The sequence below is a fragment of the Mustelus asterias genome, unplaced genomic scaffold (genome assembly GCF_964213995.1).
Source record: "Mustelus asterias unplaced genomic scaffold, sMusAst1.hap1.1 HAP1_SCAFFOLD_79, whole genome shotgun sequence".
Classification (NCBI taxonomy): Eukaryota; Metazoa; Chordata; class Chondrichthyes; order Carcharhiniformes; family Triakidae; genus Mustelus; species Mustelus asterias.
Window position 1 is genome coordinate 688,449 of NW_027590137.1, and position 26,774 is coordinate 715,222.

At 46.5% G+C, this 26,774-nt stretch overlaps 3 protein-coding genes across 5 annotated transcripts in view; 1 reads left to right on the forward strand and 2 right to left on the reverse strand.

The window, feature by feature from the left end:
* The window catches only part of LOC144483845 (uncharacterized), a 67,011-nt gene that overhangs the window by 28,877 nt on the left and 11,360 nt on the right, over window positions 1-26,774 (forward strand). The window contains 1 exon segment of the mRNA XM_078202423.1: window positions 23,882-24,747. Within this exon segment, the coding sequence (XP_078058549.1) occupies window positions 23,882-24,747 (866 nt within the window).
* LOC144483844 (uncharacterized) overlaps window positions 1-26,774 on the reverse strand; it is a 168,081-nt gene that overhangs the window by 15,618 nt on the left and 125,689 nt on the right. The gene's annotated exons all lie outside the window — the stretch shown is intronic.
* LOC144483828 (uncharacterized) lies at window positions 828-12,126 on the reverse strand. 3 transcript variants are annotated; one of them, XM_078202375.1, is made up of 5 exons: window positions 12,043-12,126; window positions 11,582-11,669; window positions 5,809-7,719; window positions 2,788-3,030; window positions 834-2,702 (listed from the first exon to the last, which is right to left on the reverse strand). In XM_078202375.1, exon 5 carries the CDS (start codon window positions 2,591-2,593, stop codon window positions 1,724-1,726), a length of 870 nt encoding a protein of 289 aa, XP_078058501.1. In that variant the 5' UTR covers window positions 2,594-2,702; window positions 2,788-3,030; window positions 5,809-7,719; window positions 11,582-11,669; window positions 12,043-12,126; the 3' UTR covers window positions 834-1,723. The 3 variants fall into 3 exon arrangements, with proteins under 3 accessions (XP_078058503.1, XP_078058501.1, XP_078058504.1); XM_078202377.1 differs by lacking the exon at window positions 2,788-3,030 and having other exon boundaries at window positions 828-2,702; window positions 12,043-12,123; XM_078202378.1 differs by lacking the exons at window positions 834-2,702; window positions 2,788-3,030 and having other exon boundaries at window positions 6,079-7,719; window positions 12,034-12,120.

A 26,774-nucleotide genomic window follows, 5' to 3' on the forward strand; every position in this document is an offset into this window, starting at 1 on the left:
GCCCCGCCCCCTCTTCCTATTGGTCCGGAGCTGCCGTCAATCAATCCCCGGGCATTGTGATGTGGAGCATGCGCAGGTCATTGCTGGCCTTGGCGCTTGTTTGTCCCGGAGAAGCGGAGTCAGCGTTAGGCGGTGGCTGGGAGGATTTGGAAACACTTTGTGGATCCGCAAACCCTTCAGAATCATTGTCAGCTCCCTGGTTTGCAGCTGCGGGGCTTCTCCCTCCCTCCCTCCCTCCCGGGAACAGGCCCAGGTTAACGGCCCCATCCTGGCTCAGCCACTGGAGGATGGTTCACATCAGAGGATGGGGGAGGGGGACAATAAGAAATCTTAGAAATCTTAGAAACCCTACAGCACAGAAAGAGGCCATTCAGCCCATCGAGTCTGCACCGACGACAATCCCACCCAGGCCCAACCCCCATATCCCTACATATTTACCCACTAATCCCTCTAACCTACGCATCCCAGGACACTAAGGGGCAATTTTTAGCATGGCCAATCAACCTAACCCGCACATCTTTGGACTGTGGGAGGAAACCGGAGGACCCGGAGGAAACCCACACAGACACGAGGAGAATGTGCAAAATAAATAAGAGGTTACACTTTGTCCTCAACTCAATGAGGACTCTGATCTCTGGGAAGGAAGGAAACCTTGGGAGGTGGGCGGGGAGGATTCACAAACACCCGCTGGAGGCCCCAACACCCCCAATAAGAGCCATTGGTTTTATTGTCAGTCTGCAGACAGGAGCTGGAGAACTGAATCCATGATGTGGAGATGCCGGCGTTGACTGGGGTAAAGACAGTAAGAAGTTTAACAACACCAGGTTAAAGTCCAACAGGTTTATTTGGTCGCAAATGCCACTAGCTTTTGGAGCGCTGCCCCTTCGTCAGGTGGAGTGGAGAAATGCTCACAAACAGGGCATACAGAGACACAAACTCAATTTACAGAATAATGATTGGAATGCAGTCTTTACAGATAATCAAGTCTTAAAGGTACAAACAGTGTGAATGGAGGGAGCATTAAGCACACGTTAAAGAGATGTGTATTGTCTCTAGACAGGACAGCCAGTGAGATTCTGCAAGTCCAGACAAGCTGTTCGGGTCAATGCGCCTAACCAGCACGTCTTTCAGAATGTGGGAGGAAACCAGAGCACCCAGAGGAAACCCACGCAGACACGGGGAGAACGTGCAAACTCCACACAGACAGTGACCCAAGCCGGGAATCAAATCTGGGTCCCTGGCGCTGTGAAGCAGCAGTGCTAACCACTGTGCTACCGTGCCTCCCAAAACATTAAATCTGTTTCTCTCACCAGAGGTGCTGTCAGACCCGCTGTGTTTTTACAGCACTCCCTGTTTGTATTTATGAGTTCAGGAGTCAGGCCAGAAGGAAATTTAAAGACAGTTTGGCCCGGTGGGCGAATGGAAGAGAGGGAAGGAGCAGAGGCAGCTGATCAGATTGTCTCAATCTTGGTGACAAAGAAGCTCCATGAGCTCCTCACACTTGTTGGAGGTGAGGATGGAGGAGACGGGAGAGGGGGAAGCCCTTCAAATGGAACTAACATGTTTGAGGTATTAAAAGCATTCATCACACTGTGTTGAACATAAAGCTTGTCCACCCAAAATATAAACCTTCCAACTGGGCTAGGATTTATCAGCAGAAAGAGACACCAATGAAAATAGTCAGGACCTTGATGTGATTAAGAGCAAACTCCAGTCCTTGCAGTCATTCGTGAACACGCTGGTGTTTCAGCAGGTGAGGTGACTGAGTGAATCCCTTCCCACACACGGAGCAGGTGAATGGCCTGTCCCCAGTGTGAATTCGCTGGTGCTTTACCAGGTTGGATGATTGACTGAATCTCTTACCACAATCAGAGCAGGTGAATGGTCTCTCCCCGGTGTGAACTCGCTGGTGTCTCTGCAGGGTGGATGAATCAATAAATCCCTTCCCACAACTGGAGCAAGTGAATGGCCTCTCCCCAGTGTGAACTCGCTGGTGTTTCAACAAGATGAATGACTGACTGAAGCCCCTCCCACAATCAGAGCAGGTGAACGGCCTCTCTCCAGTGTGAACTCGCTGGTGTTTCAGCAGGATAGAAGAGGTAGGGAATCCCTTCCCACAATCAGAGCATCTGAATGGTCTCTCTCTAGTGTGAACTCTCTGGTGTGTCAGCAGGATTGATGAGGTAGCGAATCCCTTCCCACACTCATGACAGTTGAATGGCCTCTCCCCAGTGTGAACCCACCGGTGTTTCAGCAGGTGGGATGAACAAACGAATCCCATCCCACACTTGGAGCAGGTGAACGGTCTCTCCCCAGTGTGAACTCGCTGGTGTGTCAGCAAGATGGATGAGGTAGTGAATCCCTTCCCACACTCAGAGCAGGTGAATGGTCTCTCTCCAGTGTGATTGTGTCGATGAGTTTTCAGTTCAGATGGGAATCTGAATCTCTTCCCACAGTCTCCACATTTCCATTGTTTCTCCTTGTTGTGACTGCATTTATGTTTCAACAGGCCAGATGATCGGCTAAATGTTCGTCCACACACAGAACAGGTGTACGGTTTCTCTCCACTGTTAACCGTGCTTTCCCCTTCCATGTTCAAAACCCAATGATATTGAGATTACAATAATTTAGGTGATAGTGTCAGATCCTGATGCAATGTTTGGTTTGAGTTTTCTCCCTTCCACTCCTGCACTTCTAATCTCCTGTAAGAAAAAGTCCAAAGTTAAAAATTGAAGCAAATATTTCTCTTGGTTTGAGTTTACTGTGTGTAAATCCTCCCCTTCTCACCCTTTGGAAAAGGAGACTCCAAAATCCATCAATGTCAGTCCAGGATAGAAATTCACATTTTCTCACAGGGACAGTGATAACCGTGCCTGTGTCCTGCCCCCGAGAAAGATGACAGCCATTAACCCAAGTCGATCAGTGTTTCTCCTTCACTATTTCATGTGATGTGGGTTTTATTGCCAAGACCAGCATTTATTTCCTGCCCCTGAGGAGGGCAGTTCGAGGCTGAATTGCATGTTGACAAGTCTATGGAAACACAGCAGATTCTCATGAATAAACAGGGTGGGTTTTTAAAATTGTTCACAGCTGTAATGGTTACTCAAGTGAAATTATCATAGAAGCCATAGAAACCCTACAGTGCAGAAGGAGGCCATTCGGCCCATCGAGTCTGCACCGACCACAATCCCACCCAGGCCCTATCCCCACATATTTACCCACTAATCCCTCTAACCTACGCATCCCAGGACTCTAAGGGGCAATTTTTAACCTGGCCAATCAACCTAACCCGCACATCTTTGGACTGTGGGAAGAAACCGGAGCACCCGGAGGAAACCCACACAGACACGAGGAGAATTATATTCCAGATTTTCCAGCGTTTTATGAATTCTAATTAAATCCCCCCCAGCTCCATGATGGGATTTGAACCTGTCCCCAGAACATTAGGCTGTGTCACTGATATCACCACCACCTCCCCGATTGTAGAGGTGCTGCAATTACCCCCCGGGTCGGTGCAAACTCGGGCCCGGGGGGTTTCTTATTCTGGGTTTGAGGCCTCCTCCACTGGCTGTTTCTGAAGCCCCTGCACCCACTTCCCCGCCTCCCTGCAGCTCCAGCACCACACTGCGCATGGGCCAGTCCGAATCCACACAGCGCATGCTCTACTCGGAATCAGGTACTGCGCCTGCGCAAGCGGCTGCTATTGTGACAATACGGCACATTCTCTCTCGCTGCGAATGCTGGGTAAGAGCACCGCCATGGGAAGGAGATAAAGTTCAACAGAAAATTGTATTTTGTCATCCAATTACGGTCAGAACTACAGGGTTAATATATAAAATTATTAAACCAATTGATACATCTACCAATGTGCATGGTGGGATTGTTACTGGACGAGTATTCCAGAGACCCAGGGTCCTTTTAGAGTCTACCCCACTCTGTCGTAGGTTGCAGCAAGATATAGTTGGGTTGGTCAGATGGGCAGAACAGTGGTAGACTTCGAAATATATCACCATTCCTTCACAGTCGCTGGGTCAAAATCCTGGCATTCCCTCCCTTACTGCATTGTAGGTAAACCCACAGCACACGAGCTGCAGCGATTCAAGAAGTTAGCTCACCACCACCTTCTCAAGGGCAACTAGGGATGGCCAGCGAGCGATGCACATGTCCCACAAATGAATAAAAAATATATGGTATTTAAACTTGATAAGTGCGAAGTGATGCACTTTGGAAGAAGCAACAAGACAGGAAATAATTAATGAATGGAAGGACACGAGGTAAAATCAGAGGAGCTTGGGGTGCTTATTCACTTAAGGTAGCAGAGCAGGCGAATAGAATAGATAAGAAGGCATATGAGACACTTGCTTTTATCAGTCGTGGCATACAGTATAAGAACAAGGAGATAATGTTGGAGCTGTACAGAATGTTGGTTAGGCCACAGCTGGAGTACCGTGTGCAGTTCTGGTCACCTCATTATAGGAAGGATGTGATTACACTGGAGGGGGTACAGAGGAGATTCGCCAGGATGTTGCCTGGGATGGAACATTTGAGCTATAAGGAGACTGGATAGGTTTAGAGTGTTTAGAGCAGAGAAGGCTGAGAGGGACATGACTGTGGTGAATAAGATTATGAAGGATATGGATCGGGTGAGTAGAACCCTTGGTTGAGGGGGTCAATCATGAGGGGACATAGTTTTAGGGTGCCTGACAAGAGATTCAGAGGAGAGTTGAGAAAACAAAATCACAGAGGGTGGTGGGAATCTGGAATAAACTGCCTGGGAAGGTAGTGGAGGCTGGAAACTTAACAACCGTTAAAAAGTATTTGGATGAGCACTTGAAATATTATAGCATTCAGATAAGGATATGGGACAAGTGCTGGAAAATGGGATTAGCATGGGGCTTAGTGGTAGCTATTGTTGGTGCAGACTCGATGGGTCGAAGGGTGTTTTCTGCACTGTATGACTATGACTGTAAATCTCGCTCAGTCTCTTTCACTCTAACAGTCTCTGTCTGTGTCTCTATTTCCCTCTTTTGGTCTTTGTTCTATCTGCTCACTGTCTTTGTGCAACTAAATTTCACTGGATTGATTCCTGAGATGAGGCGGTTGTCCTTGGAGGACATTCAGTGGGATGAGTCTGTCCTCTCTGAAATTCAGAATCATGAGAAGTGATATCATTGAAAAGGGAGGGAAAAGGAAGGATCAGGAAAGCAGCAAACACTTGATGTTGTTCCAGGAAAAGTGGGGTCTGGTGGTGTGGATGTCAGGTTTTACACAGCACATGGTCAGCCTGTGGATTCACCCAGGATGAAGAATCTCTGAATGATTCTATTCAAATCACCCGGAGAGGAACCTTTGAGACAAACCACCTAAGAAGGAGCAGCACATAAAGATATCCAAACAAGAGATCCAAACACACTCTCTCTCCCTGTCTCTTACACAGACATGGGCAAACATAGACACACACCCACACCCAGACAGACATCTTCATTCATAGACACACACCCACACCCAGACAGACATCTTCATTCATAGACACACACCCACACCCAGACAGACTTCTTCATTCATAGAGACACACCCACACCCAGACAGACATCTTCATTCATAGACACACACCCACACCCAGACAGACATCTTCATTCATAGACACACACCCACACCCAGACAGACATCTTCATTCATAGACACACACCCACACAGATAATTCCAGCCGGATCATGTGGAGAATACAGCCCATTCTGACTAATACTGGAGATGAAATAACAGTGTCTTTACAAACCACAATGTTTGAGAAATTCAAGTAACCATTACCCGTCAGGGACAGTGAGCAGTTCTGATTACCCATTTCCACTCCTTTCTCTAAACTTGAGTCTACATTGAACAGCAGCAGTGACAAATCACGAACACTGAGCTGCCTCTTGTCAGCCTGGGTGAAGAGCCCTGCTGGGGAGATAGTGTAAATTACAGAACAACATCCCTGGGTAATCAGTGTCTCTTGGTTCTGGAATTACAGAAGATGCTAATTCCCCTCACATTGATGGTCCAGTTAATGAAGAGAATTCTAAGACAGGTTTCAAGCATAAAGAATATAATGTTGTTTCGACTCTGTCATCCTGGCCTCATTCATTACTGCTCCAATGTCCTGGGAAATGTGCTGCACCACATCCAGCAGGTACCACAGACACTGTTCATCTTTTTCAAAATGTGGATTCGAATCCGGGTCCCCAGAACAGTAGCTGGGTTTCTGGATTAATAGTCTATCGATAATACCATTAGACATCGCCTCCCCCAAATGTGTTCCCTTTAGAACAAAGAAGCTGAAATGGAGATTTCATGGATCTGTTCAAGATTATGGGGGTGGGGACGGGTGGTTTGAGAGAGCAGATCGGGAGAAACTGTTCCACTGATGCGGGTCAGTAACCAGAGGACTGGGATTGAAGATAATTAAAGAAAGACAGACTGGTATTAATATCGCACATTTCCCAACCAGCAGGAATCACAATGGAATCATTGTTATAATGAAGGCTGAATGGCCGAATGCTGCTCCTACGGCTTATGGTCTATTCCTTAATTCCCTCGAAACGGGGATAATCCCAGCCTCCCAAATGAAGATGCAGTCATTCAAAAATTAAAACAAAGTTGATGTTTTTTTATTTTTAATCCAGAATACTAATATCTAAATCTGCACTGGATATTGTTAACATCAGACCCCAATAAATATAGTTCAGTTCTGGATGTGATTAACAGCAAACTCCAATCTGGCTGGTTTGTCAGCACGTTGAATGACTGATTGAATCCTTTCCCACACTTGAAGCAGATGAATGGTTTCTCCCCAGTGTGAACTCGCTGGTTTACAGTGAGAGGAGATGATTATCTGAACTCAGTCCCACGGTGAAAGCATCTGAACGGACTCGAGTGTGAACCCGTTGATGGGTCATCAAGTTCCCAAAACTTTTAAAGCACTTTCCACAGTCTGGGCATTTAAAAGGTCTCTCGTCAGTGTGAATCCGTTGATGGCAGATCAGGTTCGAAGAGTTAGCGAATTCCTTCCCACATTTGGAGCAGGTGAACGGGTTATCCTCAGTGTGAATCCGCTGGTGTGTCAACAGTTCTGTTGATGTAATGAATGCCTTCTCACACTCAGAGCAGGTGAATGGTCTCTCTCCAGAGTGAATTCGCTGGTGAATCAGAAGGTGAAACGACCGGCTGAATTTCTTCCCACACTCGGAGCAGGTGAATGGTCTCTCCCCAGTGTGAACTCGCTGGTGTGACACCAGGTGGGCTGACTGAGTGAATCCCACCTTGCACACAGAGCAGGTGAATGGTCTCTCCCCAGTGTGAACTCGCTGGTGTCTCACCAGGTGGGACAACTGAGTGAATCCTTTCCCACACTCGGAGCAGGTGAACGGTCTCTCCCCAGTGTGACTCCGTCGATGAATTTCCAGCTCCGATGGGGAACTGAATCCCTTGCCACAATACTCACATTTCCACAATTTCTCCCCACCGTGACTGCATTTATGTTTTGACAGGCCAGATAAACGGCTGAATCCTCGTCCACACACGGAACACGTGTACAGTTTCTCCCCACTGTGAGCGGTGCTTTTTCCTTCCATGTTCAAAATCCAATGATACGCATATTACAATAAATTGGGCGACTCTGTCTGATCCTGATGTGATGTTTGGTTTCAGTTTTCCGACTGCAAATCCTCACCTTTGAATATGCTGTGAAATTGATTTAAAAAAGAAAAAAAGGGAGTGAGAGAGAACCCACAAAAACACAAAGGCAGGTTGTGAAATGGAGCTGAATGAATCTGGGAATTTGTGGGGCCGGCACTGGGAAAAAGAGACCAAGAAAACTGATGGATTGTCATAAAAACCCAACTGGTTTACTAATGTCCTTCAGGGAAGGGAACCTTTGAGCCAGTCTGAACCTATACAAGACCAGAGCTTCAAGGTGAAGAGGCAGCGGATGGGCAGGATTAAGAGATGTGGGAGGAGAAGAGGTGAAGGAGTGGATACATCTACAACCAGACAGAAACTCCCAAACCCTCAACCTCCACCATTTAGAAAGACCAGGTTCACAGGTGAATGTGAACATCATCACCTCAAAGTCACACAGCATCGCGACTGGACTGAGATCCTGTCCTGGATTCGGAGAAGTTTCCTCCATTTAAAGAGTGAGAAACATGAAAGGATTGTCTTCAGTCCGTGCTACAAACTCCACCCCGTGGACACTGACACCATCCCACTCTGGTGCTGAAGCAGGCTGTTTACAACCAGGTTCAAATATTTATTTTCTAAGTCTGACTTTGCAGGGTCGACAAGGCCGTTTCCCGTGCCAAGGCCTATGCCTGGTCTGCCCATTTCCATACCTTTTGAGTAACTTTGTACTAGTTGGGTACAACTGAGAGGCTTGCTGTGCCATATCAGAGGGAATTTAAGATTCAACCACGTTGCAGATCTGGAGATACATGTAGGCCGGACCAGGTGAAGATGGCAGATTTGTTTTTCCCTAAACAGCACTGGTGAACCCAATGGGTTTTTATGAGAATCAATAATGGTTTTTTGCTCATCATTAGCCTTTCAAATTCAAACTTTTATTCAATGTAAATTCCACCACCTGCCGTGGCAGGATTTGAACCTCGGTTCCCAGAACATTACTCTGGGTCTCACCCCCTCGATGCCCTTCCAACCACACACCTGTGCCATCTCCAAGAATGGGTTTCCATCGGTGAGGGGGCTGGGACCTCACACTGCAAACTTCTTTGAAAACATGTATTGATATCCTCATAGCTATTTCTAAAAATTTTAAAATGGGAGAAATAGCTGAATCTGTGAGTGTCTCTGACCCCTGAACAAATGGAGCAATCTGGGAGACACAAAGAAACTCACACCTCATTCTCCCAGAGCGACATTTTGATTCTGGATCATGTGAAACACAATTGTTCTCTGTGATCTCTGCACTGTAAATCTTTCCTTTCTCTGTCCATCTTCTATGTATTAATGCATCCATCATTATGAAGTGCTTTGAAAGGTTAGTCATGGCACAAATCAGTCCGGCCTCCCAGACTGCCTGGATCCACTACAGTTCACTACCGCTGCAACAGGTCCACAGCAGACACCATCTCCCTGGCTCTGGATAACAAAGCACCTATTTCAGACTCCTATTTATTGACTACAGCTCAGCCTTCAACACCATTATTCCTATGAAATGCATCTCCAAATTCCGTGGCCTGGGGCTTAGCTCCTCTCTCTACGACTGGATCCAAGACTTCCTAACACACAGACTGCAATCAGTAAGAATAGGCAACAACACCTCCTCCACGATCATCCTCAACACCGGTGCCCAACAACGCTGTGTCCTCAGCCCGTTACTATATTCCTTATACACCTATGACTGTGCGGCCAAATTCTCCCCCAACTTGATTTTCATGTTTGCTGATGACACCACCACAGTCTGTCATTTCTCAAACAATGATGAGACAGAGAACAGGAATGAGACAGAGAATCTGGTGAACTGGTGACAATAATCTCTCCCTCAATGTCAACAAAATGAAGGAGATAGTCATCAACTTCAGGAAGCGTAGTGGGGGACATGCCCCTGTCTACATCAACAGGGATGAAGTGGAAATGGTCGAGAGCTTCGAGTTTCTAGGCGACCAGATACCAACAACCTGTCCTGGTCCCTCCATGCCAATGCTACAACTAAGAAAGCCCACCAATGCCTCTGCTTTCTCAGGAGGCTAAGGAAATTTGGCATGTCCGTTACGATTTTCACCAACTTTTATAGATACACCATAGAAAGCATTCTTTCTGGTTGTATCACAGCTTGGCATGGCTCCTGCTCTATCCAAGAACGCAAGAAACTACAATGGGTCATGACCGAAGCCTAGTCCATCACGCAAACCAGCCTCCCACCCCTTGACTCTGTCTACACTTACCGCGCCCTCGGAAAAGCAGTCAGTACAACCAATGAACCCACACACCCCATGCATACTCTCTTCCAACTTCTTCCGTCGGGAAAAAGATACAAAAGTCTGAGGTCCCATACCAATCGACTCAAGAACAGCTTCTCCCCTGCTGCCATCAAACTTTTGAATGGACCTCCTTTCATTAAGTTTATCTTTGTCTACACCCTAGCTCTGACTGTAACACAACATTCTGCACTCTCTCCTATCTTCCTCTATCTATGGTATGCAAGAAACAATACTTTTCACTTCATACTAATGCATGGTGGCACAGTGGTTAGCACTGCTGCCTCACAGCACCAGGGACCCAGATTCGATTCCCGGCTTGGCTCACTGTCTGTGTGGAGTTTGCATGTTCTCCCTGTGTCTGCGTGGGTTTCTTCCGGATGCTCTGGTTTCCTCCCACACTCCAAAGATGTGCAGGTGAGGTTAATTGGCCGTGCTAAAATTCTCCCTCTGAACAGGTGCCAGAGTATGGCGATGAGGGGATTTTCACAGTACCTTCATCGCAGTCTGAATGTAAGCCTACTTGTGACTAATAAATAAACTTTGTGAGACAATAATAAATCAAATCAAATGGTGCAACATTGAGTTACCACATTTGGAGTGTCTGTGAGTAAACTAAAGTTAATTCTCACTTAGAGTCATAGAGGTTTACAGCATGGAAACAGGCCCTTCGGCCCAACTTGTCCATGCCACCCCTTTTTTAAAACCCCTAAGCTAGTACCAATTGCCCGCATTTGGTCCATATCCCTCTATAGCCATCTTACCCATTTCCTTCCCTAAAGGACATTAGTGAACATACATACCGATGTATGAATTACGAGCAGGAGTAAGCCTTGAAGTATTGGGTAGTATGCCACTGCTTATAAAGGACGAATCAAATCAAAAACATCTTTCTGGTCACAGACAGAGGTGAGATGAGAAATCAATATGGAATAAGTTACCTTCCGCCCCTCCTGTGGATAACATATCCCCCTAACATGGCTCACCCTGGTCCTGTCTTAGTGTTGTTTCTGAAAATTTCATGCATTCCCTCCTGACTTGACTGGACAGCCTCATCTATTCATTACCAACTTGAGTTTCGCTAAATCCCTGTCTCAGCTGAGGTTTCTAGAACTTTCATTCATTCCTTTATTTTCTTTAGACTTGACTGTCAGTGTCCCTCATTTAACCCATGAAAAACTTTGGTGTATATAAACCCCTGTCCTCTGCATCAAGTCCCACACACACACCCATCACCATGTCCTCACCATGGGGCTGCAGTGGTTAGCACTGCTGCCTCACAGTGCCAGAGACCTGGGTTCAATTCATGGCTTGGGTGACTGTCTGTGTGGAGTCTGCACGTTCTCCCCAGGTCTGCATGGGTTTCCTCCCAGTCAGAAAGACTTACTGCTTCGGTGCATTGAAGCGCCGGAGTGTGGCAACTGGGGGAATTTCACAGCAACTTCATTGCAGTGTTAATGTGAGCTCAGCTAATGTGACACTAATAAATAAACTTTAAAACAATTCAATTGAAAAAATTGCATCCTTTTTTTGCAAATCCTTCCATGACATTATTGTTCCGTATTTCCAGCCACACAGATGTTTGAATCTTTTTCCACAGACACACTTACAATCAGGTTCTGATGAATGGAGTGACTCTGGCAGGTTTTGATCTGATGTCTGGTTTGAGTTTCCCTTCAAATTTTGTCGTCAAATTTCCTGTAAAAAAGATCATCAATGTCAGTCAAGAATAGAAATTAAGCGAGAAACATTTCTCTTGGGTTGAGTTTTCTGTGTGTAAATCCTCCCCTTCTAACTCCCTGTAAAAGGAGTTTCCAAAGTCCATCCCTGTCAGTCCAGGAGAGAAATTCACAACTTCTCTCCTCCTGCTGACAGGGAGCAGCGCGCATGCGCACTATTGCCCATCGCCCCGAGAAAGATGGCCTCCGTCAACTCGGGGCCTTCCAAATCAGGCATCTGCGGTCGCAACCTCGAATGGTTGGAACGCGGCACTGAGCAGTTGTTATTCGGGTTTTTCTGTATCCACTGGGTGCTTATGAAGCCTCCCCACCCACCCCGTCACCTCCATTACCCTCCAGAATAAGCCGTTTCCCTGGAAACCCAGAGCCGATATAACCGCCTGGCTGCTACTATCGCAGCAACATCCACTGCGCATGCACTTTAGATCTACAGTACGCATGCGCAAAATCTGTTGCGCGGCTGGATCATATTCTGATTCACTGTGAATTCTGGGTAAGATAGCCACCATTGAAGTATGTTATTGCATAAAAAACAATCATGTTTTGTGATTCAATTACGACTGAAGCCAAAGCGCCATGGTATAAAATGAAAATAACTAATACAGTAGCTAGCTCTGTCCTGAGTTTAATCAATGTAAGAAGTCTCACAACACCAGGTTGAAGTCCAACAGGTTTATTTGCTACCAAATAAACCTGTTGGACTTTAACCTGGTGCTGTGAGACTTCTTACGGAGCTTACCCCAGTCCAACGCCAGCATCTCCACATCTGAGTTTAATTAATAGCCGAACAAAGCAAGGCTTCTAGAAAAAGTGAGGGGGTATGGGATCCAAGGGGCTGCTGCCCTGTGGATCCAGAACTGGCTTCCCCAAAGGAGGCAGAGAGTGGGTATAGATGGGTCTTTTTCTAAATGGAGGTCGGTCACCAGTGGTGTGCCCCAGGGATCTGTTCTGGGACCCTTGCTGTTTGTCATTTTCATAAATGACCTGGATGAGGAAGTGGAGGGATGGGTTGGTAAGTTTGCCAATGACACGAAGTTTGATGGGGTTGTGGATAGTCTGGAGTGATGTCAGAAGTTACAGAGGGACATAGATAGGATGCAAGACTGGGCGGAGAAGTGGCAGATGGACTTCAACCCAGATAAATGCGTAGTGGTCCATTTTGGCAGGTCAAATGGGATGAAGGAGTACAATATAAAGGGAAAGACTCTTAGTACCGTAGAGGATCAGAAGGACCTTGGGGTCCGGGTCCATAGGACTCTAAAATCGGCCCCGCAGGTGGAGGAGGTGGTTAAGAAGGCGTATGGTGTGCTGGCCTTTATCAATTGAGGGACTGAGTTTAGGAGTCTGGGGATAATGATGCAGCTATATAAGACCCTCGTCAGACCCCACTTGGAGTACTGTGCTCAGTTCTGGTCGCCTCATTCCAGGAAGGATGTGGAAAAGATTGAAAGGGTGCAGAGGCGATTTACAAGGATGTTGCCAGGATTGAGTGGCATGCCTTATGAGGATAGGCTGAGGGAGCTCGGTCTTTTCTCCTTGGAGAGACGTAGCATGAGAGGAGACCTAATAGAGGTATATAAAGATGTTGAGAGGCATAGATCGGGTGGACTCTCAGAGGCTTTTTCCCAGGGTGGAAATGTCTGCTACGAGAGGACACAGGTTTAAGGTGCTGGGGGGTAGGTACAGGGGAAATGTTAGGGGGAAGTTTTTCACACAGAGGGTGGTGGGCGACTGGAATCGGCTGCCATCAGTGGTGGTGGAGGCAAACTCGATAGGGTCTTTTAAGAGACTCCTGGATGAGTACATGGGACTTGATAGGATGGAGGGTTATAGGTAGGCCTAAAAGGTAGGGATATGTTCGGCACAACTTGTGGGGCCGAAGGGCCTGTTTTATGCTGTAGTTTTTCTATGTTTCTTCTATGTTTCTAAACGTCTACATCCGAAGATGAACTCCTTGGAGTATCAGCTGGTGTAACGAACTGATTGATTTACCATCCACCCCCTCTCCACACACACACACACACGGACTTGACAATAAGAATGAATGTTTGATCAAATCCTTTGAACTTTTAAAGCTTGTATGTTAACAGAAGGGGAAATTGAATAAATCCATTTGCACACATAACATTTCTGAATGGTCTCTTTCTGGTGTGGCTGTGCTGCTGTAAATAGGATAGCTGACCACTTACATTCCAGAACTGACTGGGTCAGCACTGCCCTATTTCCAAGACCAACATTGAGGGGCAGCATAGTGGTTGGCACTGCTGTCTCACAGCGCCTGGGACCCGGGTTCTATTCCCAGCTTGGGTCACAATCTGTGTGGAGTTTGCACGTTCTCCCTGTGTCTGCGTGGGTTTCCTCTGGGTGCTCTGGTTTCCTCCCACAGTCCAAAGATATGCAGGTTGGGTGAATTGGCTATGCTAAAAATTGTCAAGGGGACTAGCTAGGGTTAATGCATGGGGTTATGGGGATAGGGCATGGGTGGGATTGTGGTCGGTCCAGACTCGATGGCCTTCTTCTGCATTGTAGGATTTTATGTTCCTTGAAAAGGTACAAAATCAACTGCATAACTGCAAATAGTTTTATTTCCAAAACTGTATGAGAATTCCCACCTGACTCTTCATGTTATTGAGTCAAAAAAACTTTGTTAATTTTAAAAATGTCCATGAATACTGCAGAGGCTTCTGCAACTCTTCCGATGTTGTTTTTTGTTAACTCAGATTTTTCATAAAGAGAATTGAACAATCATTTGAAAGGAGAAATAATGCATGTTTTTTATGAAGGGGAATGATATTAGGACTAATTGTATAACTGTTTGAAAATAAGCTAGCACAGACATGATGTGTCTCCTCATGAGCTGTTATTTCACGATTCTATTGTTAGATCAATGTCTCTACAACATTCCAAAATATCCAGTCCGAATTCTATCTCTGCAAATCAAGGTCACGAACTACAGCATGACGACACAGTTTGAAATACTCTGCAGTCCCTTTGAGATGCTGACCGTGAAGTGTTTCTGTAGTGTACTGATTATCATTCACCTCACACTATGAAAGATCCACAGTTGAAAGTGAGAGGGGGAAAGTTTAAAAGAGATGTAAGGGGGAAGTTTTCCAAGAATGGTAAATTTGTGGAACTCGCTGCCCCACAGCATGGTGGAGTCTGAATCGTTGAATGGTTTCAAGGAGGAGATAGATATATTTCTGACACAAAAAGGGATGGAAGATATGGGGAACAAGTGGGGGGATCGATTTGAGACCAGGGAGAGATCAGCCATGATCTGATTGAATCGTGGAGCAGGCTCTGAGGGCTGAAATTTACCTATTTCTGTTCCTATAAATACAAGTTAAGTTAGAGTTTATTGTTCACAAGTAGGCTAACATTAACAATGCAGTGACGTTACTGTGAAAATCCCCTAGTTATTACTGTATCACAGCAGCTCGTTTGCACAATGTGACTGAACCATCACATCAATACTTGGAGTAAATGACTGGGCTGAGAACTGGCTTGAATAAAATCATGAGGATCACTTATCATCACAGAATCTGAGAAATTTACTGCACAGGATGCCATTCAGCCCATCATGTCTGTAGCAGGTGAAAATGAGCTGTCCAGTTTAGTCCCACTTTCCAGGTATAGGTTGACGGCCCTATAGGACACAGCATGTCAAGTCCATACCTGAATACCTCTTGCATGTGAACATTTCTGTCTCCACCACCCTTTCAGAGAGTGAGTTTGATTCCCCACCACCCTCTGGGTGAAAACATCTCCACGTTTTTCTAATCCTTCTGCCAATTGCTTTACCTCTCTGCCCCTTAGATCTTGACATCTCCGTTAAGGAACTAGGACCTTCTGAGCCACACTCTCTGGCTAACCACCCCCCTAACTAGAATGGTGCTGAGTACTCTAGCTCTGATCTAGCTAGTGTTTTTAGTAGTTCCAGGATAACCGCTCTCTCACCTTCCATTGATTCAGTATAATGGAAACTGGGAGTTGCAACCTGTCAGCATTTGAAGGATATTCATAAACGATTGGAGGGTTTCTTACAGTTGGGATCTTTCTCTGTTCTGTCCACTCGATGAGTGAGATAAGACTTTCTCCTGTGAATATTCAGCTGGAGTTTGGGCCCTGATGTGTTTCCTTGTTCATCTTGTTGACTCTAAATATTGAATCTTGTGGTTTCAGACACCAGCTAATCAAACTCCCAACAAAAGATTGTCTTTTACTAATTGTATTAATAGCACTGCAATAATACAGAGTATAGTTACCCCATCCAGAGAACAGGGAGAATGTTGTTTTCTGTAGATCATCTCCTGATGGAAGAGTCCGATGTGGGATCGACATGGACATCCACAGAACTGGCAGTTCATGATGTTGTTGTTAATGCTCAAGAGGGATGGGGGGAGCTCTGTGGCTCCGCTCCACCTCTGGTCTTGCTCTGCGGCTCCGCTCCACTTCTGATCTTCCTCTGGATACCTCGGATGTTGAGAGTTTGGTGATGATGGTCCTTGAAACTGAACCAAATTTCAGTGCTGCCCCCACACATGCCGGTCGCCACAGTGTATTCCCCAGAGAGGTGGTCCGCAGTGCAGAAGTTTGTGAGGATATATTTGTATTGACCACCTTGATGTTGTTTGCCCTGAGACAGTCTCCCATCGGGAAACTTCAACACATTGGACTTGGTCTCTTGAAATAAGTCATGAATATGGATTGTTAATAAACTCCTGTCCTGCTTCTTGTGCTGTCCCCATAATAAGAACCTGCCGACCTGAAAATGACACATCAATCCCTTCTCTTTGTCCTTTAACAACTCCTTTACCAATGCTAATATTTCACCCCCAGTGACATGAGCCCTTATCCTGTGCAACAACCTTGTGTATGGCACCTTATCAAATAGCTTTTAGAAATTCAATCATACAAATATTCTCTGGTTCCCCTTTATCTAACCTGTTAGTTCCATCCTCAACAAATTCTACTCAATTTGTCAAATTCTTTCATAAACCAATGTTCACTTTGTCCAATCATGTTCTAATTTTCTAATTGCATTGTTATCACTTCTTTAATGATAGATTCCAATATTGTCCTCCAAGTCCCGCAGTTTGATTTGAAACAGAACAGCTTCTGTTTGTAGCTTCACCACAGACTCAAACTTCACACACAGACTCAAACTTCACACACAGACTCAAACTTCACACACAGACTCAAACTTCACACACAGACTCAAACTTCACACACAGACTCCAACCTCACACACAGACTCAAACTTCACACACAGACTCAAACTTCACACACAGACTCAAACTTCACACACAGACTCAAACTTCACCACAGACTCAAACTTCACACACAGACTCAAACTTCACACACAGACTCAAACTTCACACACAGACTCAAACTTCACACAGACTCAAACTTCATCCTCTGGCCAGCATCTGAGAGGAAAACACTTCCTTTCTGCCCCTGGGAAATACAGAGAGTTGTGGGACTCTGGAACTGGAATTAGAACCAAATATACTGAGGGGGAAATGTTTGTGATTTTGTGAAACCTGTTTTTGTTGTCTGAGCTGACTGGAATTAGAACCAGAGCAGGAGTAATCCAGGGGAATGATTTGGAGATAAAGCAAAATCCTGCAGATGCTGGAATTCTGAATAAAACAGACATGCTGAGTTTATCCAGCATTTTCTGTTTTTATTATAATGATTTGGGACCTGGGTTTGAATCCCACCACGTTTCAATAACAATATTGATGAGCATGAATCAATTATTGTAAAAACACATCTGGTTCTCTAATGCCCTTTAAGGAAGGAAATCTGCCGCCCTGATCCAGTCTAACCGACATGTGACTGGATTCACAAACAATTCAAGGGCTGACTGGGTAAACAGGGAATGTCACCATCAGAGAAACAGAGCCCCCTGGAGGGCAGAAGGGTTAGGACAGGTTATGGAGAAGGTTAAAACTGTCATCATTGAGAACAACCCAGACTTTAACAGAACAACTGGTCCCAAAAACAATCTCTTGTAGTTAGTGTGGCAGGGTGTGGTGAATCAGGTTTAAAAAGAGTCAAATTATATGTGGTTTCTGGTCTGGACAACCACATTTAAATCTGGGACTCGGATGAGGATATGAATTGGTGTTCGGTGGTAAGATCTAAATCTGTGTATTATGCCACGAAGCCTTAAGCCCAGAGTGAGAATATTTCAGAACCGGGATTCAAAATACATGGCTGTGGAGGGTGAATTCACTCTCAAAAGGGCCGTGGAAATTCTGTCATGGGAGGAACTACTGGAAGAAAAATCACCCTGTACATGGGAGAGACAGAAACAATGAGGACCATCTCCTCCAATCACAGATTCTGTCTCTCCTGGTGTTGCTACATCAGCAGAGTCAGAGTCTCAAATTGGAGGAACAGCTTTGCCACCTATTTAGAGAAAGGAAGGTCACTGACTCAGCAGCCTGTCTGTGATGTGTGGAGGAGTTGTGTCTTCGCTATAAAACTAGTTTCACAGCAATGTGAACCTCAAAAGGAGTGAACCTCAAAAGGAATGAACCAACCACTGACAACGCAGAGCTTTCCCCATTCTGCTGAACATTATTTTTATATATCTCAGGAGGTGGGGTGTACAGCTCAGTAATTTGAGTAACCAGGTATTCTGAACTGACCTACCAATCACTTGGGTCATCACAAAGAAATTGAGATACATTCATATTGTAAACTGCTTTTATTTGCAGTTTACCGCTCACAGACAACATACAGAATCCCCGGTCAGAGCTGATCTCAGCTGGTGTAGTGAGGTTATTGATGGGTTATTAATGTAAATCCACACACAATGAAGATGAGAATCGGGTGAGTTTTTTTCCTGCTCCAGGGTCTGATCCAATAAACAGTCTGCCCCGATTCAGTTACCTTGTGTCAAATAGTCCTGTAGTTGATTTCCAAAATCTCATTTTGGAAATGGACTATTGGAGTATTTTAAAAATAAATTAACAAAAAAATCTTATTTATAGATTACAACTTAAAAGATTTAATATACACACAGTCTTCGGTATTTGTGCTATCTTATCTAAAGAAACAAACTCAAAAGATATTCAACACGCACACAAAAGGATATGTTACTATGTGACTACATCACTAAATAACGGAGTTACTGAGAATGGAAAAGGATCCCCTGGAAACCAAAAAATAGCCCTTAAAATCAAAGAGTAGCTCTCGAGAAAATCCCAACAAAAGCATTGAAAAGAAATACTTTGAACCCTACAGATGGATCTTTCAGATACTGAATTGTAGATTTTGAACCAAGGATCAATTTAGAATTGAAGCAAAAGTTCATAATTTTATTCCAAACAGGTTCCTGTTGAGAGTTCTTCAATTAAGGGGAAAGATCACTGGTGGTGCTTTTAAAAAGTGACATTGCAGCCCTGAAAATCAGTGACACTTCCAGAATATTAAATTCCAGCCAGTTATGGGATTTGTTAACATCAGCAGAAATAAAATATTGTCAGACTATCAACACTGGACAGCAGAATCCAACCCCTGCATGAACTTGCTGAAGTCTCAGGAGTCATGGTGACTGAGTGAATCCCTTCCCACACACAGAGCAGTTGAATGGCCTCTTCGTGTGAGTGCATTGGTGAGCCAGCAGGTTGAAAGACTTCCCTTCCCACACACGGAGCAAGTGAAGGGTTTGCGGATCCACAAAGTGTTTCCAAATCCTCCCAGCCACCGCCTAACGCTGACTCCGCTTCTCCGGGACAAACAAGCGCCAAGGACAGCAATGACACTGCGCATGCTCCACATCACAATGCCCGGGGGCTGATTGACGGCAGCTCCGGGCCAATAGGAAGAGGGGGCGGGACTGGGGGACCGAGCGGGAGCGGCTGGTCCTCCAACCAATCGGAGTGAATGAGGGGCGGGGCTGGAGGACCAAGCGGGAGCGGCTGGTCCTCCAACCAATCGGAGTGAATGAGGGGCGGGGCTGGAGGACCGAGCGGGAGCGGCTGGTCCTCCAACCAATCGGAGTGAATGAGGGGCGGACCTGAAGCATGCGCAGTGCGGGTAATGGCGACGGACGGAAGGTTTTAACTTGGAAGCGAGATCAATACGAGGTAGAGGGCGGCGCGCGGGGAATGATAAATGTGGCGGGTGGGTGGAGAGACTTTGTAAACATGTTGTTCAAACCCAAACCCCGGAAATGAACTTCCCGGTCCCCCCCTTTGTACCAAATGGAGCGGCAGCTTGTAGTGTTAGACCCGGGCTGACTGCCGCCATTGAGGCTGCATGTGGGAGGCCGGCAGGGATTGTGATCGGAGAGGGAAGCCCTGACGTCACAATGGAATGGGTGAGAGTGTGACGTCACAATGGAATGGGTCAGAGTGTGACGTCACAATGGAATGGGTGAGGGTTCCAGATGAGCTGAGACTGGGCTGGAGTCGGGCGATGACACTGACATGTGACCCGGTGGCACAGTGGTTAGTGCAGCTGCCTAACAGCGCCAGGGACCCGGGTTCAATTCCAGCCTCGGGTCGCTGTCTGTGCAGAGTTTCTACATTCTCCCCGTGTCTGTGTGGGTTTCCTCCGGGTGTTCTGGTTTCCTTCCACAGTCCAAAGATGTGCCGGTTAGACAGATTGGCCATGATAAATTGCCGCTTGGTATCAGGGGGATTAACAGGTAAATATGTGGATAGGGCCTGGATGGGATTGTTGTCGGTGCAGGCTCGATGGGCTGAATGGCCTCCTCCTTCACTGTATTTTATTATTCATTATTATTAATTACTATTAATGCATCTATGAATGAAGGTGGTCTTGATGATGATGTGGACATGTGGCTGGAAGCTCATCTTGGGATGAACTATTTCACCCTGGTTGCGAACAGCCTGGTTCAGCCTCAGACAGTTGCCAGGAGGAGAGATAAAGTTGTTGGCGAGGGAGTGGAGTTTGTAGTGGGGACTGAACACAATGGGTTCAGTCTTCCCAGTATTTATATGAAATAAATTTCTGTTGTTTCAGTACTGGATGTTAGACAAGTCAGGATGGTGTGTGGGTTGGAGAGGAACTTGGAGCTGATGGTGTTCACAGGGTTTGGAAATTCTGTCAAAGTTCCTGTTGAGTTGTAGATGTATAAAATCTCTCTCCTCACCTCCGGCCTCTCCTACTTCTCTCTGTTTCCACTCAGAGTGTGGAGATGCCAGCGTTGGACTGGGATAAGCACAGTAAGAACTCTCACAACACCAGGTTAAAATCCAACAGGTTTATTTGGTAGCATAAGCCACAGGCTTTCAGAGCACTGCCCCTTCATCAGGTGAGTGGAAGTTCTGTTCACAAACAGGGCATATAAAGCCACAAACTCAATTTACAAGATAATGGTTGGAATGCGAGCCTTTACAGGTATTCAAGTCTTAAAGGTACAGACAATGTGAGTGGAGAGACGGTTAAGCACAGGTTAAAGAGATGTGTATTGTCTCCAGCCAGGACAGTTAGTGAGATTTTTCAAGCCCAGGCAAGTCGTGGGGGATACAGATCGTGTGACGTGAACCCAAGATCCTGGTTGAGGCTGTCCTCATGTGTGATTGACAGATCCATGCTCACTGCTTCCTGCCCTGGACGCAGAGAGCTGAAAATTTCCATGCAGGCTGCCAGACAGATATATGTCGACATTACTGGAGTAACAATGTGTGGAATATACAGACCGAATTCACTCCATTTCCTTCAGTTGCTGCAAGTCCCCAATTTCCCCCAGAATGAGAAAAGAAATGGAAAGGGGAAAACATTGATTTCCTCCCAGATGTTGCCCAGAGGAGGATGTTTCACTCTGAAGCTCATTGGATAATTTCCGCATTGTGACATCACAATGGAGTCCTGCCTGATTCAGCCAATAGGAATCACTGCGCTCCGCGATGACGTCTCCGGGTTCCAATGCGCAGGCCCGGGCGCGCGGACCCGGGAGCCCCGCCCCCACCCATTGTTCCCCTCCCCCTGCACCACATCGAGCCAAGGTTTCCAGGCAACCAGCTGATGGCTTCGGCCAGAGCGAGAAGCCGCTTGGTGATCTCCCCTTCCCCCCGGCCCGGGACTGCGCATGTGCGGGGGAGAGGGGAAGCTGCGCATGTGCAGGGGAGAACCCACCCTCTGATCTTCATGCTGAGGTGTTGACCAATGGGAAGAGTTGGAGGACCGGAAGGACTCTGGTCTTCCAGCCAATCAGAGCGTGGGCTTTGTGTGAATGAAGATTAATCTTCAGACAGACTCAAACTTCGCAAAAAAAAGGACCCTAATAATCACATTCTCATTTGATGTTTTTAAGTTTCCTTTGTACTTTGATTTTTGTTCGGGCTGTTCCTCCTCCTTTTGGGGAGCTGCCCCTTTTACTTTGTCCTGACTTAACTTGAGTTTGTTCATTTGGTTTGACCTTCAAAGAGGCCAATATCTGTGAGTAAAACACTTTCTTTTCAACCCCCTTTCCATTTCTTTTCTCATTCTGGGGGAAATTGGGGACTTGCAGCAACTGAAGGGAAAGGAAGTGAATCCAGAGAATGTGCAGACCCTGGAAAGGTTGCCCCAGGTCTCTCTCTCTCTTAAACCAGAAAATTATCCATTTCTGCCCACTGTTTGCTGTTCGCCAATATGTTATCCCCGCAGCATGAATTTTTATTTGCTGCAATAACCTTTGATGTGGCACCTCATCAAATGTCTTCTGGAAATCTAAGTACAGCGCATCCACCGGTTTCCCTTTATCCAATTCCCGATGGGGAATTTTAGAAAATTGAACAACACGTCAATTGAGCACCAATAGTTTCAAAATAGTTCTGGAAAAAGATAGGACAGGTCCACAGGTCAAGGCCCTAAACTGGAGCAGGGCCACTTTTGTGGGCATTAGGCAGGATCGAGCAGATGTCGATTAGGTGAGTTTGTTTGAAGGGAAAGGAATGACTGGCAAATGGGAGGTTTTAAAAGTGTGATGGCAAGAGTCCAGGGGCAGTATCTTCCTGTTAAGATGAAGGGAAAGAATGGTAAATTTAGGGATCTCTGGCAGACAAGGGACATTGAGGCTCTGGTCAGGTAAAAGAAGGAAGCATACATTGGGTTTAGGCAATCGGGGACAAGTGAATCACTCTGACTATAAAAAGTGTAAGAAAATACTGAAGATGGAAATCAGGAGGACAAAAAGAGGGTATGATATGGATCTGGCAGGTAAGATTAAAGAAAATTCCAAGAGGTTCTATAGCTATATTAAGAGTAAAAGGGTGGCTAGAGAGAGAATAGGTCCCCTTAAAAATCAGTGTGGCCATCTGTGTGTGGAGCCACAGGAGATGGGTGAGATTTTTAATGAATACTTCTCCTCTGTGTTTACTGCGGAGAGCACCATGGGCACTAAAGAAATAAGGGAAACAAGTGGTGATGTCTTGGGCACACGCATGTTACTCGGGAGGAGGTATCTGCAGCCTTATAAAAGCAAATTACTGCGGATGCTGGAATCTGAAACCAAGAGAGAAAATGCTGGAAAATCTCAGCAGGTCTGGCAGCATCTGTAAGGAGAGAAAAGAGCTGATGTTTCTTGTCTAGATGACCCTTTGTCAAAGCTCTGAAACATCAGTTCTTTTCTCTCCATACAGATGCTGCCAGACCTGCTGAGAATGGGGAGACAGTGTGTGGGATGGAGATTTCCAGCTTTTGGGGAATGAGAGGCAAGAATGTTCCATAGAAATTGTCTGTTCTGAATTTCTATCCTGCACTGACACTGATGACTTTTGGAAATTCATTTTACAGGATCTTGAAAGAGGAATCACAGGCCGAAATCTCAAACATCACGTCTAGATCTGACAGAGTCATATTCCTTGGGACCTCAATATCATCGGACTTTGAATCCAGGAGGAGAAATGATTGTCCAGTCTGTCGATTTGAAAAGATTTGAAATGCCAGTGTGAGTGAAAAAGCATCAACACTCTGCCACACTTGAGTGAGAGTGTTCCAATGCACTGACTGAAGAGCTTTAACCAGTTACACAGTCTGAATAAATATCACACCATTCATAGCGGGTAGAGACTGTAATCTTGTTCTGTGTGTGGACGAAGTTCCAACTAATTGTCCACCCAAGAGAGAGGCAAGGACACCTGCACCATGGAGAAACCATGGAAATGTGTGGACTGTGGGAAGGGATACAGAGTCCCATCAGAGCTGGAAGTTCATCGGCGCAACCACACTGGGGAGAGACCATTCACCTGCTCTCAGTGTGAGAAGGGATTTAATCAGTTATCCAACCTGCGGACACACCAGCGAGTTCACACTGGAGAGAGGCCATTCACCTGCTCTCAGTGTGGGAAGGGATTCACTCGGTTATCCCACCTGCAGACACACCAGCGAGTTCACACTGGGGAGAGGCCGTTCACCTGCTCTCAGTGTGGGAAGGGATTCACTCAGTTATCCAGCCTGCAGACACACCAGCGAGTTCACACTGGGGAGAGGCCATTCACCTGCTCTCAGTGTGGGAAGGGATTCATTGAGTTATCCAGCCTGCAGAGACACCAGCGAGTTCACACTGGAGAGAGGCCGTTCACCTGCTCTCAGTGTAGGAAGGGATTCACTCAGTTATCCAGCCTGCAGACACACCAGCGAGTTCACACTGGGGAGAGGCCATTCACCTGCTCTCAGTGTGGGGAGGGATTCACTTGGTCATCCAACCTGCAGTCACACCAGCGAGTTCACACTGGAGAGAGGCCATTTACCTGCTCTCAATGTGGGGAGGGATTCACTCGATCATCCCACCTGCAGAGACACCAGCGAGTTCACACTGGGGAGAGACCGTTCACCTGCTCTCAGTGTGGGAAGGGATTCATTCGGTCATCCCACCTGAGGATACACCAGCGAGTCCACACTGGGGAGAGACCATTCATCTGCTCTCAGTGTGGGAAGGGATTCACAAACTCATCTGACCTACAGACACACCAGCGAGTTCACACTGGGGAGAGGCCGTTCACCTGCTCTCAGTGTGGGAAGGGATTCAGAGTTTCATCCCAGCTGCTGAGACATCAACAAGTTCACGAGTGATTCCAGAGGTTGGATTCTGCTGTTATTGTTTCTGCTCTCAGTTGCATCCAGGACTGTATTTTGTTCATTCTCACAGTTGGTCAATGGGGAGGGTCAGAGGGTTTCTTTGTGCTGGACTGGCCGGTCTCAGCCTCCAGTGGGCTGATGCTCTTTGAGTCTTTTTGTGAATACCTGGTTTCAAATGTCACAAGGATGACAGAGTGACAGGGTGTTAGGAAGTTTCGAGATATTTAGTCAGAAGAAAACCGAGGTTGGCAGTGCAAAGGTACCTTTCTGAATGGAGGGCTGTGACAAGTGACGTTCCTCAGGGATCAGTGCTGGGACTTTTGCTGTTTGTGATATATATAAATGATTTGGAGGAAAATGTAACTGGTTTGATTGGTAAGTTTCTGGACGGCACAAAGGTTGGTGGAATTGCGGATAGCGATGGGGACCGGCAGAGGATACAGCAGGATATAGATCAGTTGGAGACTTGGGCAGAGAGATGGCAGATGAAGTTTAATCCGGACAAATGTGAGGTAATGCATTTTGGAAGGTCAAATACAAATGGGAAATATACAGTAAATGGCAGAACCCTTCAGAGTATTCATAGGCAGAGGGACCTGGGTGTACAGGTACACAGGTCATTGAAAGTGGCAATGCAGGTGGGGAAGATAATCAAGAAGGCATACGGCATGCTTGCCTTCATCGGCCGGGGCATTGAGTTTAAAAATTGGCAAGTCATGTTGCAGCTTTATAGAACCTTAGTTAAACCGCACTTGGAATCTAGTGTTCAATTCTGGTCACCACACTACCAGAAGGATGTGGAGGCTTTGGAGAGGGTACGGAAAATATTTATCAGGATGTTGCCTGGTGTGGAGGGCATTAGCTATGAGGAGAAGTTGGAGAAACTTGGTTTGTTCTCACTGGAACAACGGAGGTTGAGGAGGGCAACCTGATAGAAGTCTACAAGATTATGAGGGGCATGGACAGAGTGGATAATCAGAAGCTTTTTCCCAGGGTGGAAGAGTCAATTACTAGGGGCATAGGTTTAAGGTGTGAGGGGCAAGGTTTAAAGGAGATGTACGAGGCAGGTTCTTTACACAGAGGGTGGTGGGTGCCTGGAACTCGTTGCCGGGGAAGGTAGTGGAAGCAGATACGATAGTGACTTTAAGATGTGTCTTGACAAATATATGAATAGCATAGGAATAGAGGGATATGGTCCCCGGAAAGGTAGGGGGTTTTAGTTCAGACGGGCAGCATGGTTGCTACAGGCTTGGAGGGCCAAAGGGCTTGTTTCTGTGCTGTAATTTTATAGAGAATAGAATAGAATCCCTCCAGTACAGAAGGAGGCCATTCAGCCCATCGAGCCTGTTCCGACCACAATCCCACCCAGGCCCTACTCCCGTAAACTCACATTTACCTTGCTAATCCCCCTGACACTCGGATCAATTTAGTATGGCCAATCAACCTAACCTGCACATCTTTGAACATTTATTGGTGAAACTAACAATGCAATAACACGAAGGGCCGATAGTTAACAGTGCTATAAAACAGGTGGATGTGATCATCAACAGAGCCCAATTCCCTAAACCTTTCTCATATCGACTTTCACCCGTGCCCTCCTGGCCACCCCACAACATCTCCATCTCCCGTGGTCCAGCGCCACATCAACGCGTCCCCCCAGGATGCACATCAGAACTGGAGGCAGCCAGCTGCACTCCACACCCATTTGCCTGTGATGTCCCTGGCAGGCGTCTGCTGGAGAGCTGGGACCTAGAGGGGTCCAGCCGTCTTCCTGGTGATATGGATGTATCCTTGCCTTGCTGTTCACCCTGCTGCTCTTGAGATGCACCGGTGTCAGGAAAGGGGGAGTCGGAAAGTGCTGCATCCCATCGGCCGGAATCCCCCGGGTGGAAGGCCCCAGCACCATCCCCAGGCCTCCCTCCTCCCTCGAGGCGCCAATGGACCCCTGGGTCACTCCGTGGGACGGTGAAGCTGACTTGGGGGAGGGAGTGGTGATTGGGAAATTCTGCAGGGGTGG